General features: G+C 37.3%; 1 protein-coding gene across 1 annotated transcript in view; it reads right to left on the bottom strand.

The window, feature by feature from the left end:
- LOC107194208 (cyclic nucleotide-gated cation channel alpha-3-like) overlaps positions 1–12,513 on the bottom strand; it is a 201,289-nt gene that overhangs the window by 162,936 nt on the left and 25,840 nt on the right. Inside the window, exon 3 of the mRNA XM_015583797.1 lies at positions 2,430–2,665. Within this exon, the coding sequence (XP_015439283.1) occupies positions 2,430–2,665 (236 nt within the window). The remainder of the gene's footprint in view (positions 1–2,429; positions 2,666–12,513) is intronic.

Raw genomic sequence — 12,513 nt, forward strand, 5'->3', positions numbered from 1 at the left:
ATATATCAATTATGTATATGTCAGTACTCAAAGGCGACAGTCGAGCGACAGTCGAACGCCTGCGCTTGCCGTCTTTGAGTACCACTGCCAGCGTCGCAGGTTTTACTAAACTATTTCGCTCTTGTATGGAACACAAAACTTGTCTTACCATTTCTGTTAATGCTTTCCGGAAGAAAAATGTTTACTGTATCTCCTGACGCAGTCAGACTATGTCCTGCACCCTCACTTTTTGAAATAAATTGAAAAATATCTGTAAAAATTGGTGCATTTCGGGTGTCCTTTTTTCCCTTTATTCGTTGTTTACACATGTTTAAATGTTGATAATGCGATAACAACGTATACCATTTTATTCGGCAGAGTTTACAGAATAATTTGACCCAACAATCACTTGAATAACTATTAATGTTTGAACACAGGAAATGTTCAAAGTTGAAAATTTGCATTTCTTTTTTATATCAAATTTCTCGGAAACTGGGGGTGATGGCAAAAAACTGTTTACGGATTCATATTCACCACAGAAAAATCTATAAGAATCAGCAACTAGATGTACGAAGACAAACAAGTTAAATTTTGTTGACCAGTAATATTGTACTACCACAGTGTGCATGGGGGGAAAGCACCCCTCTTTTTCTTGGTCATTTTGCAACTCCATAGATAAAAAGGATCAGTACTAAACCGAGTGCCGGAAATCCGGAATACGTTTGAATTTCGGAACAATTTATAATAGACAAGACACCGAATGACTGGCGGTTACTGTATGAGATCGTAAATAATAAATATGAGTTATAATAGATTTGACATTAGTTGTTTGGAATTTTGAATATGTTTATTAAATTTATTACATAAAAACCATAGACATATACATACATATAACAGACTGCGCGGTATTCTGGTAGGGATGAAGCAAGCCGTTTACGATTAATAAAGATTCAAGTTCGTATTTTTAATAGTTGCGGAGATAAAATTTGTGTGTAGTAAAATTGTGTGTACGTAAATTTGATGTGAAGATAGTTCTCGAAAAACCTATACCTCTCGAGCTAGCTCCGGAACATTTATACAAAAAGTTAAATATGTGACGAAAAAGCAGTTAAAGCAAAAAGTAAGTAAAACGTACTATTATAATCTGTGCAGTTTCCACAACAATAGGGTAAAGAGCTTTTTTTGAGCGATCTTACGCGATTTTCGTAATTGGATAAAGTTATTATGACATTTATTATAAAAAATAACAAAGCTCCGGGCAATATTTAAAGTTTTCTTCCGTTAATTTTGGAAAGATTACAACTGGAACATTACGTACAATACACATCCTTCAAGGAAAAATGTAAAATACAGGCACTAGCCTACGAATTAAAGAAAAAAATATTTTGCAGAGGTATCTATTATTGCCTATTATGGCAAAAGCAGTGCCACAAAATGGAAAAATTCATTTGTGAACTGAACATAATTATACAAGGTTCATAGTTTCTTGCCAATACAGTCAAATTGTTAACTTTAAACTTTCATATTTTGGCCCAATGTCCAAGATTTGGCCATTTTGCCCCACTGTGCGGCGTGGCTCAAGCCAACGCTCCGTCCCCCTCCCTCTTTCGCTCGTTGTCCTTTCCTGTTCCGTCAATATACCAAGGCCATGGTTACAGTGGCACCGCATTGGTCGTCAGATTGTTTTCGTCAGACGTCGGCCGATCTCATTGGTTACTGTGTGACCACGCAGTGCTTCTCGATACGTTAAGACGTTCAGCCGACGTCGGCCGAATCGTCCGAAATCGGTGCCCCTATGACCACAGCCCAACATCAGTTGCGGACGCTCGATCGATATTCGTGAGTGGGTGGGGATAATATTCCTATCCGATAGTTGCTCATATGGGGGTCCCGAGTTTCGAGCAATTAAAGGGTCTTTACTGTATTTATAAAAACTCACCATAAGTGATCATTTATGGTGACTATATGTGTTTACTGTGACCATTCATATTTCTCCTTTGTTTTACTTTATACAAATTAACAACAAAATACACCACCAAATTAAAACTGTTCGTTATCGTATACCGCAATACTGTTATTTCGAACGAATTTATGAAATCCACACAGTCTAAACTGCAGTTTCTGGTTTCGACACTATAATCAACCAAAGCAGTCAAAATGACTAGTTCGTGAACTCTCATAAAAACGATTGGAACGCTATAACAGTGCATTTTACGTGATTTTTCCCAACCTTCATCGCAATATGAGATTGAACAAACCTGTACATTATCAAAAAGCTGTCATTTTTCTCAAACTGATACAAAATGGGTGCATGTTCGTAGTAGACAGTTACAGGGTTAAATATATGGGCATTGTCTATGTCGGTGAAAGACATAGGAGCGAACAATATTTACTGCATACGATGATCGAGCTTGTTGTTTACGTCTTAATTGCTTATATCTGTTACTTACGTTTCAGTGCCGTTGCAACTGCTATTGCTGAGATGATTGGCAGACACCGGCGTGTGCAGGTGCGGCTGTTCGCGGGTGGGTGTGAGCGCGACCGTGTGCAGCTTGAATCTGCCCTTCAGATGGTCCCTCTTCTTTGATTTGCGGCTTATGTCGAGATCGCTTACACCGCAGTTCACGTAAGCCTCCTGCAGCGAGTCGCGGGACGAGCTGAAGTATCGCTGCGACACAGAGTACACCTGCACCAACAACGGTTTAAGGCCAATTCACACTATCCGTCTAGCCGGCGGCTGGCTAGCCGCCGTCAAATCTTTTTCTAATGGGTTTTAAATCGTGGCATTTACACACTCCGTCACCGTCCTATCTGACCGTCATCCAACAGCCGGCAAGTGACGGTCAGCATTCTCGGAAAGAATGTTTGGCGGTCGGTCGGTCGGATGACGGTCTGGTCGAACAGCTCTACCCATCGTGTCCTTCGTTGAAAGTAATTGGTTGTAAGTTTGCATATTAAGCCGCGTACCCATCCGAGCATGCGGGCCGCATGGGCAGAGGAGAAGTGGCGGACGCACGCCGAAGAAGCAAACGTGCTCTGATGTGGATGGCGAAGCGAACACGAAGCCGAGCATTTGGGACCGTTCCATTCGTTGGCGGTACTTCAAAATGAGCACGCTGTCGGATGGAAGGTTGAATGTGTGTTGTATTGATGTGAATGGTGAACCCGTCAACGACGGAGGATTGCAGGACTCCAAAAAGTTTCTAACACTATTTTAATGGTCTCAATTATTCTAGTATGGTATCATTTAAAAAAGTTAATTCTGCATAGACCAATATTACATTCCTAACGATAATAAAGCGATATATTTTTCTTATCATGCTTTCGCTGTTTGTAATATCAATATGTGAAAAACTAAGTCACCTGTATTTTCGGGCGTGATTGGATAAGGTTCGTTTCGGTCGCTGACAATAAACAAACATTGGATGCTGCAATTCTTGGCGGTTGCGAGAAGTTTTTGCATATAATTTGTTACATGCCAGCTAGTTAAAACGTGAACTGCGGAAAACGCCTGAACATCGCGATTAGTCAGTAGCATTTAGTGAAAAGAACCCTAGCTACTTCTATAGTTCGTGCCACGTCATTCGTTTCCCATTTCTTTCTATTTGTTTCTTTTAAACACAATGGTAATGTAGTAAACACAATAGCGACATACTTATTCCAATTTAACATAGTATTTCACATAACAGGGAATTTTGGAAAAAAGTAAAATACTGTATCTCAAGAAGTGTCGAGTTTTTAATGACATAGCCTTATACCTTTTATACCTAAAATGACAGGGGAAATACACCTATGGAAAGAAATTGTAAAGTTCCATTTAAAAAAAAGTGCAATTGTATTTCGCAACTGCACCAGTGCGTCTGTGAAGAAACTTATATGTATAGTAATATGATAGTGAGTCTTAAGCAATGCAACATTTTTCGTCACGATTTATTTTTAACTTCACATATTAGAACAGAGTTGTAGCCCGCCCCAATTGTTAGAAACATCCTGTATAGCTCTACTCCGAAAAAGGAGAAGCTTAGAATCTTGTGTAACTTCACAACATGTAGCAGAATAAACCTTTTATTAGGATTTGAAATGTTGTACTTAATTCCACGAGTTCGCACCCAACAGATGAATAAATAACTGCTTTTAATGACTAATCGTTACATGATCAATTAAACTCTCAACTGTGACTTGACACATTTTTGGTATAAATATTTGGTATAATAAGAATCCCCTGTTGCAAGAAATCTTAAAGTAATTGCCAATCTTACTTCAGGTGCAATACATTTCCTGAAGACAGTAGATTGTATTGCAATTTTACCCTTGATATAATTTAATAAAACCAAAAAATCTTCCGTTGACACGAGTGTGAAGTTTTTAAATTGATTTCTTCATATTTCAGCTTTTGGTTTTGTCTCAAATATTTCATTGTACCTGTTGGTGTATTTTCTATCATTTTTTTTGACCCACTAACGCTTCTTAGTCTTATTTTTCGTCTGTAATAGTGTATGTAATATTATAAGCTATTATTAGCTAACAAGGGAAGGTCCCCAACTACCACTTTGATTTTATTGATCTTTTGTAGGATGATACAATACATATTTCTAATGATATGTGTGAAATATTAGCCGTAGTTACTTGATAGTTTCGAAGGTATGATTTATTAAAGTCACATATCTAATTATACAGGGTGTTCGACTACTAGTGGGAAAAAATTTAAGGAGTTTTTTGAGGAAAAATAAGACGAAAATCAATAACGAAATTGAGACGGATGCTGAACGATATTCTTAAACGAGTGCATGCGTTAATTGCTTATCGTTCGAAGCTTCGCTCGATAGGATATCTTACAATTAACATGGATCATACAAAACGTATAATGATATTATAATGAAACTAAGATGAAATTTGCCGCACCTGCACTACGATGCATAAAGAAACTACATAAAATAAAATAAAGGAAATTGTTAAACACATACATTCGGTGTAATATGAACCATTTCTAACATGGAGTTGGCATTCGACGTTGAAAGTTCTTTTCAAGTTAAATCAAGAGGGATAGCCTAAAACACAACAGGCAAGGTCTTCGTCGATGGTAGTAACACGTTACAGGCAATCCGCGGGTGATCGCCCTGCAGAAGACAAGAGACAGTTTTATAATCTCCAGACTCGCACACACTCGGCATCGTGGCCAAGTGACCCTGAATGGTGTATGAAAAAAAATACAGATGTTGCCCTACGAATATGCGAAGAGAAACGAGAGATCCACTTACCCATGCAGCTTTTCTTTCCTAAAAAGTATTGACCATGAAAGAGTGGAGATGGACCTATTACTAGTGATGGGACCTCAAGCTGGTTCAAGCCGACCGAGTCAAATGACGTCACCGCACCTCGGCTCGCGACGACGGTTTCGGCGAGCAACGTTCGGGTTACAATGTAACACGCAGAACAAATCACCCGTGAATAAAAATTTAAACTCTACTCCTTTCAGTTTACTTTCTTAAAAATGTTATGAATAAATGAAGGAGATTCTCCTGATAAAAATAAGTCCAAACCTGACATAAATCGGACTATATTTAAATCCGCGACAATTTGGAAAGGTTGTATCATCAAAGACATTAAGTGCTTTATTTATTCATATTTTATGTTTATATTATATTATAGTTTTATATTTAAAAATAATTACTAAATAAATGTGTTTTAATAACATTTTTATTAAATTTTTACTAGTAGGAATTACCCAATCTAACAAATAAGCTAAGTGTTCCGTTAAAATTTCCGGGTTTGCGAAGTGTTTCCGAAGTTTGGGAAACCCTGATGTAGGGTAAAGCAACTAGAAATTGACTGCTTACCAGTGAGTAACCATGAAACAAGAAATGTAAACTATAAATTTAAAAAGTATTAAATGTTTATAAATGGAGTGTAGTTCCACTTTTAATATCCCTTATTTTTAATTCACATTAATAAGTACAATTCTTATTAAAAATATTTTGGAAATGTAGCAGTAATGTACTCGACTTTTATACGTTTCTTCTTCGGCGTGCGTCCGGCACTTATCCGGTGCTCATTGGGGTCGCATGCTCAGATGGGTACGGGGTGTTCGGCCTGTGCGTCTCCGAACATCGCCCAAGCATTTCGGTGCACGTTCGGTGCTCATGCAGGCCGCATGCTCGGATGGGTACGCGGCTTTACAGGTCTAATTTTTTGTACGCGTGTCTTTACACGAGTGTAACCCACAATCAGGTAGAGGTATGGGAGTTCCAAATGTGATTCATGACTTTGTGTGATATAATAAACTTTTAGTTTATTTTTTATCAAACGATAAGGCATTCAATTTGAATTAAAGGAAAAATTATATTCACATAACTCAAAGTTTCTTATACAGTGGATAAAAGTAATAGGAAGTGGAACAGTTTAAAATTGGACGAGTTTAGAAATTGGATGTACGAAGATATTCTGTAGGTTTACAAATGCCCAGATGCCTTCCGGCTAAAGTGATAGAGAACAAAAATACAATTAAAGAAAATATCAGGTTACTAAAAAAGTTCTATCGTTTTTGAGTGTATCATAATTTGGAAAAATGTTTCTGCATAGCATGATTCATTATGCCGAATACAATAACTGAGCAACAAATTATATACCTTGTTGCATTTGTTCACTGCATCTAGATCCAGGGCCGTCCTGGGTTATTGGCTGCCCGGGTGCAAAAACAGTATCGTCACCTTTATTAATTTAATATTGTTCAATTAAGAATTTGATATGCAGTGTTTTCTTTTATATATTATATATTATATATAATAATAAAATATTCATTTGAAATAAATCCTTAAAAAATGAATGGTTTTATTTAAAATGAATATTTTATTCCACATATAAGTACGAAACTAACACATAATCTTTGTAATAATGATGTTATGATTCGTAAATAGCGACTATTAATTACCTACAGTACGAGTACTGTTACAGAGATTACATATGCAATTAATTTGATTAAATTCTGTCGGTCTAAAATGATCATGAGCATCGGAAAACTTTTGATTATTATTCTTACTAGTCCAAGTTTTACATATAATAAACGATCTGCGGCCGCCCTTGAAGTTGGCCGCCCTGCGGGGCGAGGGGGGTAGGGCACCTTCTGCACCCCCGCCAGAAGCGGCCCTGTCTAGATCTTACGATATATGTTTACAATTCTTGGAATTATGATACATGGAAAAACGACAGAAACCTTCTGGTTACCTGATATTAATGTTGTACACGGAGGATTTTTTACATGGAAGATTGAATTACATATGCCTACAAAACGTCTTTTTTTTTAGTAACGATCCACTTAGCAATTGGAAAAGATGTGTAATTATAATTGAGGGATACGTATACATATCGCATTTTCTTGCTGAAAGACAGACGGTAGACGGCTGGTAAAGTAGAAATCAGGCTCAGTAGTAGGGGCAATAGCCTGGCCGCCAGCTAGACTAGATAATGTGAATCACCCAAGAAACTGACGGTTGCTTGACGGTGGCTAGCCGGCATCCGGCTAGACAAAGATAGTGTGAATTGGTCTTTATGACTTTTATCAGATGATACGGTCGCGCCTCGCATCTAAAGGCAAGTCAAAATACGTGCAACAGCGAGCACGAACACGCGCAACACGGCGCGCGGCCAAAATCCCGTCCACACTCGAGCAACATGCAACAGAATTTCCACGCAAGACCCTCAAGAAGGGTCGATTTTAACGACCCGGCGCACATTTTCAACGCGCAAGGAATGTTGTGAAGATATATTTAAATAAATATTTAAATAAATATTACTACTTATTTCCAATGTTTGTGAAGATGGGGAAACACGGCTATCGCGCGCACGAGAACGCTCGGCGCACATCGTTAATACAATTGGAAGGAGCTTTTCTATTTTTCTTAAATTATACCATCCGTAGTGAAAAATAAACCGCCGAATAGATGAATAACATCTATATAGAATGTTCATGTACCAAATAGTAAGAATATGTTTCCTATTTCCCTGAATATGTATTATAAAAATAGTATAAATATATATATTATATTTATATATATATATATTAAATATATATTATATAAATGTTTTCATTATTATATAATGTAATCATATTATTGAAAAAATGTTGAGAGATTATATGGTATATATGACAGTTACATACTCATTTATCACTTGCTTTATAACATTGTTAGTATACCTACGTGTATATAACTTTGTTCGTATGCTCATTTCCATGCGTTTACTTGTTAACACAAAACTTCAGGTCGTCGGCCAATATTATTACTGAAGGAATAGTCAGGTAGAGAATCGGCAAGGAAAGACGCAGCATTCATCGCTTCTACTTACTCAAGCATCGTTTTGTATGTAAATGTACGAAAAGAGGATAGCCCCGTCCACCATTTAGTTAGGTTTATAAAACTACTTGGTTTTTCTACAATTATATGAAATTCTTGTCGGAGCGGGATATGCCAAGACACCGACTTAATACAATGGAAATAAGTAGTAATATTCATAATAATTTTTAATATTTTCGTAAATAAAGTATATACAGGGTGATTCTCTCGTTGCACATAATGAAAGGCCGTGCCGCTCTAAACAACCACGCTATTAAAACCATGTTGACGTATGTAAATCTATGAACGGGCCATCACTTTCGATGGTGGAGGGGGTGACACAGTCGTCTCCGCTGCGGCGATATCGTCCCTGTACCATCGACAGTGAAGGCCCGTTGAACGATTTACACGCGCCACACGATTTTCTACGATGCGCGTCAGAATGCTCGTGTTCAGCTTGACGTTCAACGAAGTCGTTAGCTGTGCGTCGACCAATTAAAATCGACCCTTTCAAGTGTGTTCTGCAATGCGCGTTGCACGTATGTGGACCTGCCTTAACGTCAAGCTATGGGTCAGCCGTCGGATATATTTCCGATTCGTCTCACCAGGGGCACACAGACTTTTATTTGATTCACGATGGCTTGACGAGAGAACTCGTGTTATTATTGTTACTGCGAGTATCACACGATTAAACGTGGACATATATTATCTGTATCCGACACAAACGATTCCGTATAGGGAACGTTAAGACATAGACACGATTATATACAGAGTGTTATACCCGACTACTAGTGGGAAAAAATTTAAGGGGTCATTCTTTTAGGCAAAACAAGACGAAAATCAAGAATAATGAAAATGTGACAAATGCTTCGTTTGATCGTTATAAGCGTTTAAAAATTGACCCAAATGACGGCAATCCGCATGCACGGAGTATCAGTGGACCATAGTTCGTAAGGGGCGTACAGTCACTTTAAAGATTCAAAGACGTGCAGAAAACGTCGGTAGAAAAGCTGTCTTCTTACCCCGTAGAGATGTCGATAACATGTGCCCGCGGTATTCACCTAATTATCTAATAGATTTAATTAATTATTGTAGGTTTTATTAAATATTGTAGACTTTATTAATTGTTGCAGGTTTTATTAAATATTGTAGATTAAAATTAGTATACATAGATTAAAAATTAGTATACATAGTTGTTACAAATTAATTAGTGTAGGTTAAAAATGAGTGTTAAGTAGTTATAAATTAATTATTTTGAGTGTTAGCTTTGTGTAACGTGTAGAGTGTTAAACTCAACGGAGGTACCGCTCGCTGGTGTAATTAATCGCACAGTGTGTGAACATTTTTCGCGGACGGGACAATCGCGTAGTGTCTGTGGACACTTTTCGTGGACTTCTGTGGTGTACGTGCATGTGTGGATTAATTTTGTGGATACTCGTAGACAGGACAATTGTTGTACGTGACAACTAGAGGGGGCATTAACACTCTACTCGATAATATTCGTAAGATATTTACATTTCTTGCGAATTTTATCGAGTAATCAGAGTTAATGCGATACAAGTGGATTCGACTCAAATACCGCGGGCACAATCTATCGACATCTTCTACGGGGTAAGTAGACAGCTGTTCTACTGACTTTTCCTGCACGTCGTTGAGTCTTTAAAGGGACTTTACGCCCCTTACGAGCCTTGATCCGCTGACACTCCGTGCGCGTCAATTGCAATCATTTGGGTCAATTTTTAAACGCTTATGACTAACGACGCATTTTTCGCAATTTCGTTATTCTTGATTTTCGTCTTATTTTACCTCAAAGAATCACTCCTTAAATTTTTTCCCACTAGTTGTCGAATACCCTGTATACATATATCCTACTTATGTCAGATCTATGAATGCAAAGCAATTGTATATAGTGATACTATCAGAAACTCGTTTAGCATTATAGACTTTAACATTTATAGAATTTAACCCTCATCCGTGCGTCATTTTCCCGTCTCAATTTGTCCCTCGGTCTCAAATTCACCCATTAGTAAAAATTAATACATCGAAGTGGTAAATAATTAAATTTTCAAATTCTTTAAAATAAAAGGCCTCAGCTAAATTTACCTACATCTAACAGAATAACCTCATTTCTTAGGAGAAAACTGTGTCAAATTGACACAAGGTACAGATGAGGGTTAAAATTTATAAAATTACACATCTATGACTAGCACATATAGGAGAAGAATATACCTTGAAAAATATACCTTGAAATTAAGAATTAATTTAATATGAAATTTATTACGATTTTTGAATCGATTTTCGAAAAATCGATTGTTTGTATTCGATTTTTAAGAGAATCGGTTCCTCATGTTTGGATTCAAAATCGTTTTGAGAATCGATTCTTTGAAGCGAATCGAACATCCCTAGTGGTAATAAAAATATGAGACACTTTAGAGGGTGCATTCTATATGGCAAACTAAGTTGAAAATTAAGATTGGCGAAATTGCGTTCGAGCCTTCGTTCTGAGCTATTAATTATTAAAAATAGGGCAAATTTCACACGTAAAATACGCCTGACGCGTTGGGTTCTACTACATAGTAGAACATCTGATTTCCAGTTGAACTTGTGAAACAGTGGAAGAGCGAGCCTCTAAAGTAGAATAATTCGTTGCGTCAGACGTATTTTACGCGTAGTTCGCTCATATATTCAACAATTAATAATCCGGAAACGAAGCCTCGAATGTAATTTTGTGACTCTTAATTTTCGTCTTGCTTTGGCATTTACAACCACCCCGTCAAAGTTTTTATTAACATCCTGTAGATCTACTGTCTTCTTAATGCTAGACTGATACGAATCGGCCTTGATTTTTTACTTGTTAGTCGTACTATGCTCATAAACAATGCTATAAAGTTTTCCAATGAAAGTATTATAATTTTCTTACAAGTTTGATAGAACGTAATGACAATGGACTTTGTGCTTGTTTATACAATTCATCGGTATTTCTTCCAGAAATCAAGAAAACAACAACGACTTTCTTATGAAGTACTTAAATACATACAATCGGCACATGGAATATAATACTTCTTCACTAGATCAAACGATTGTTCCATCGTGCAATAAAAACTAACAAAGACACTGTACTCGAAACGCTAGGAATATTCCGAACGACCCAATATATATTTATACATTATGTTTACTTAACCCATTTTTTTTCGGACAATAATCAAATTGAGTAATCAATATGCTGTCAAACGTACGACTACTATTGGGTATTATAAAAGCAACATGGTTATGGAAAAAAGAAGAGGATAAGACAATAGTATAATGAAACAAAAATAACGAATTGTGTAGATTTTCGTTTAAGGGGGGAGACTCCGTATGCCGTGAGCTGTGTCCTTGCGCTCACACAAACAACGGGAACCGTGTATGTATACGCGATGCAGGAGAGAGCATTCGATTTCGTAGAATCCAGCTTCTGCCTCGATAATTGCACAAATGAAGTTTTCACAGTTATAGTACTCACGGGTAGACTTCATTACAGGTTGGTCTGGTCCTTAGAAATACTAATAAACACAATACGTTGAAAGAATTAGAATTTTAGAAATTGTGCGATTGTGACAGACGCTGATGAAGCACACAAGATGACTGCTGAAGTCAAATTTGTCAAATATTTCACGATTTAATGGTTTTCTCGTCAAAAGCTGACCAGATCATCCTGTACACAACTGTCACACTATCGTAGAAATGCAATTTTTGTTAATTTATCACTCGTGGAAGGCGTGAGTTGGATTCTACGATTTGATGCGTTCAGACTCAGGAATATACAGGGTGTCCCAAAAATGTCCTCCGACCCGGAAATGTGGCACTCGGGGGGTGAATTGGAACAACTTTTTCCTTAGCAAAAATTTAAACTGAGGCTTCGTTTACGAGATATTAACGAAAAACCGCGACCAATCAGAGCGCGAGTTTGCCAGCCGAGTTCCCGCGCTAGCGGTGGCTACGCGCTACGCTTGTACTACGAAACTCCGAACAAGTAGGTCACCATGCATCGCAGGAAACCGCGTATAATAATAGCAAATAAACAAGACGTAACAAATAAAATCATACTTTTTACCATCTGTCGTTTGTTATTTAAAGAGATTAGTGAATGAAACGTAAATTTAGGCAAATTATGTGTAACGTAAAAAGACGAATGCACATTTACATTTTTGTAAATTCCTTTGTACGA

This window comes from Dufourea novaeangliae, unplaced genomic scaffold (genome assembly GCF_001272555.1).
Source record: "Dufourea novaeangliae isolate 0120121106 unplaced genomic scaffold, ASM127255v1 scaffold33, whole genome shotgun sequence".
In the NCBI taxonomy this organism is placed as follows: domain Eukaryota; kingdom Metazoa; phylum Arthropoda; class Insecta; order Hymenoptera; family Halictidae; genus Dufourea; species Dufourea novaeangliae.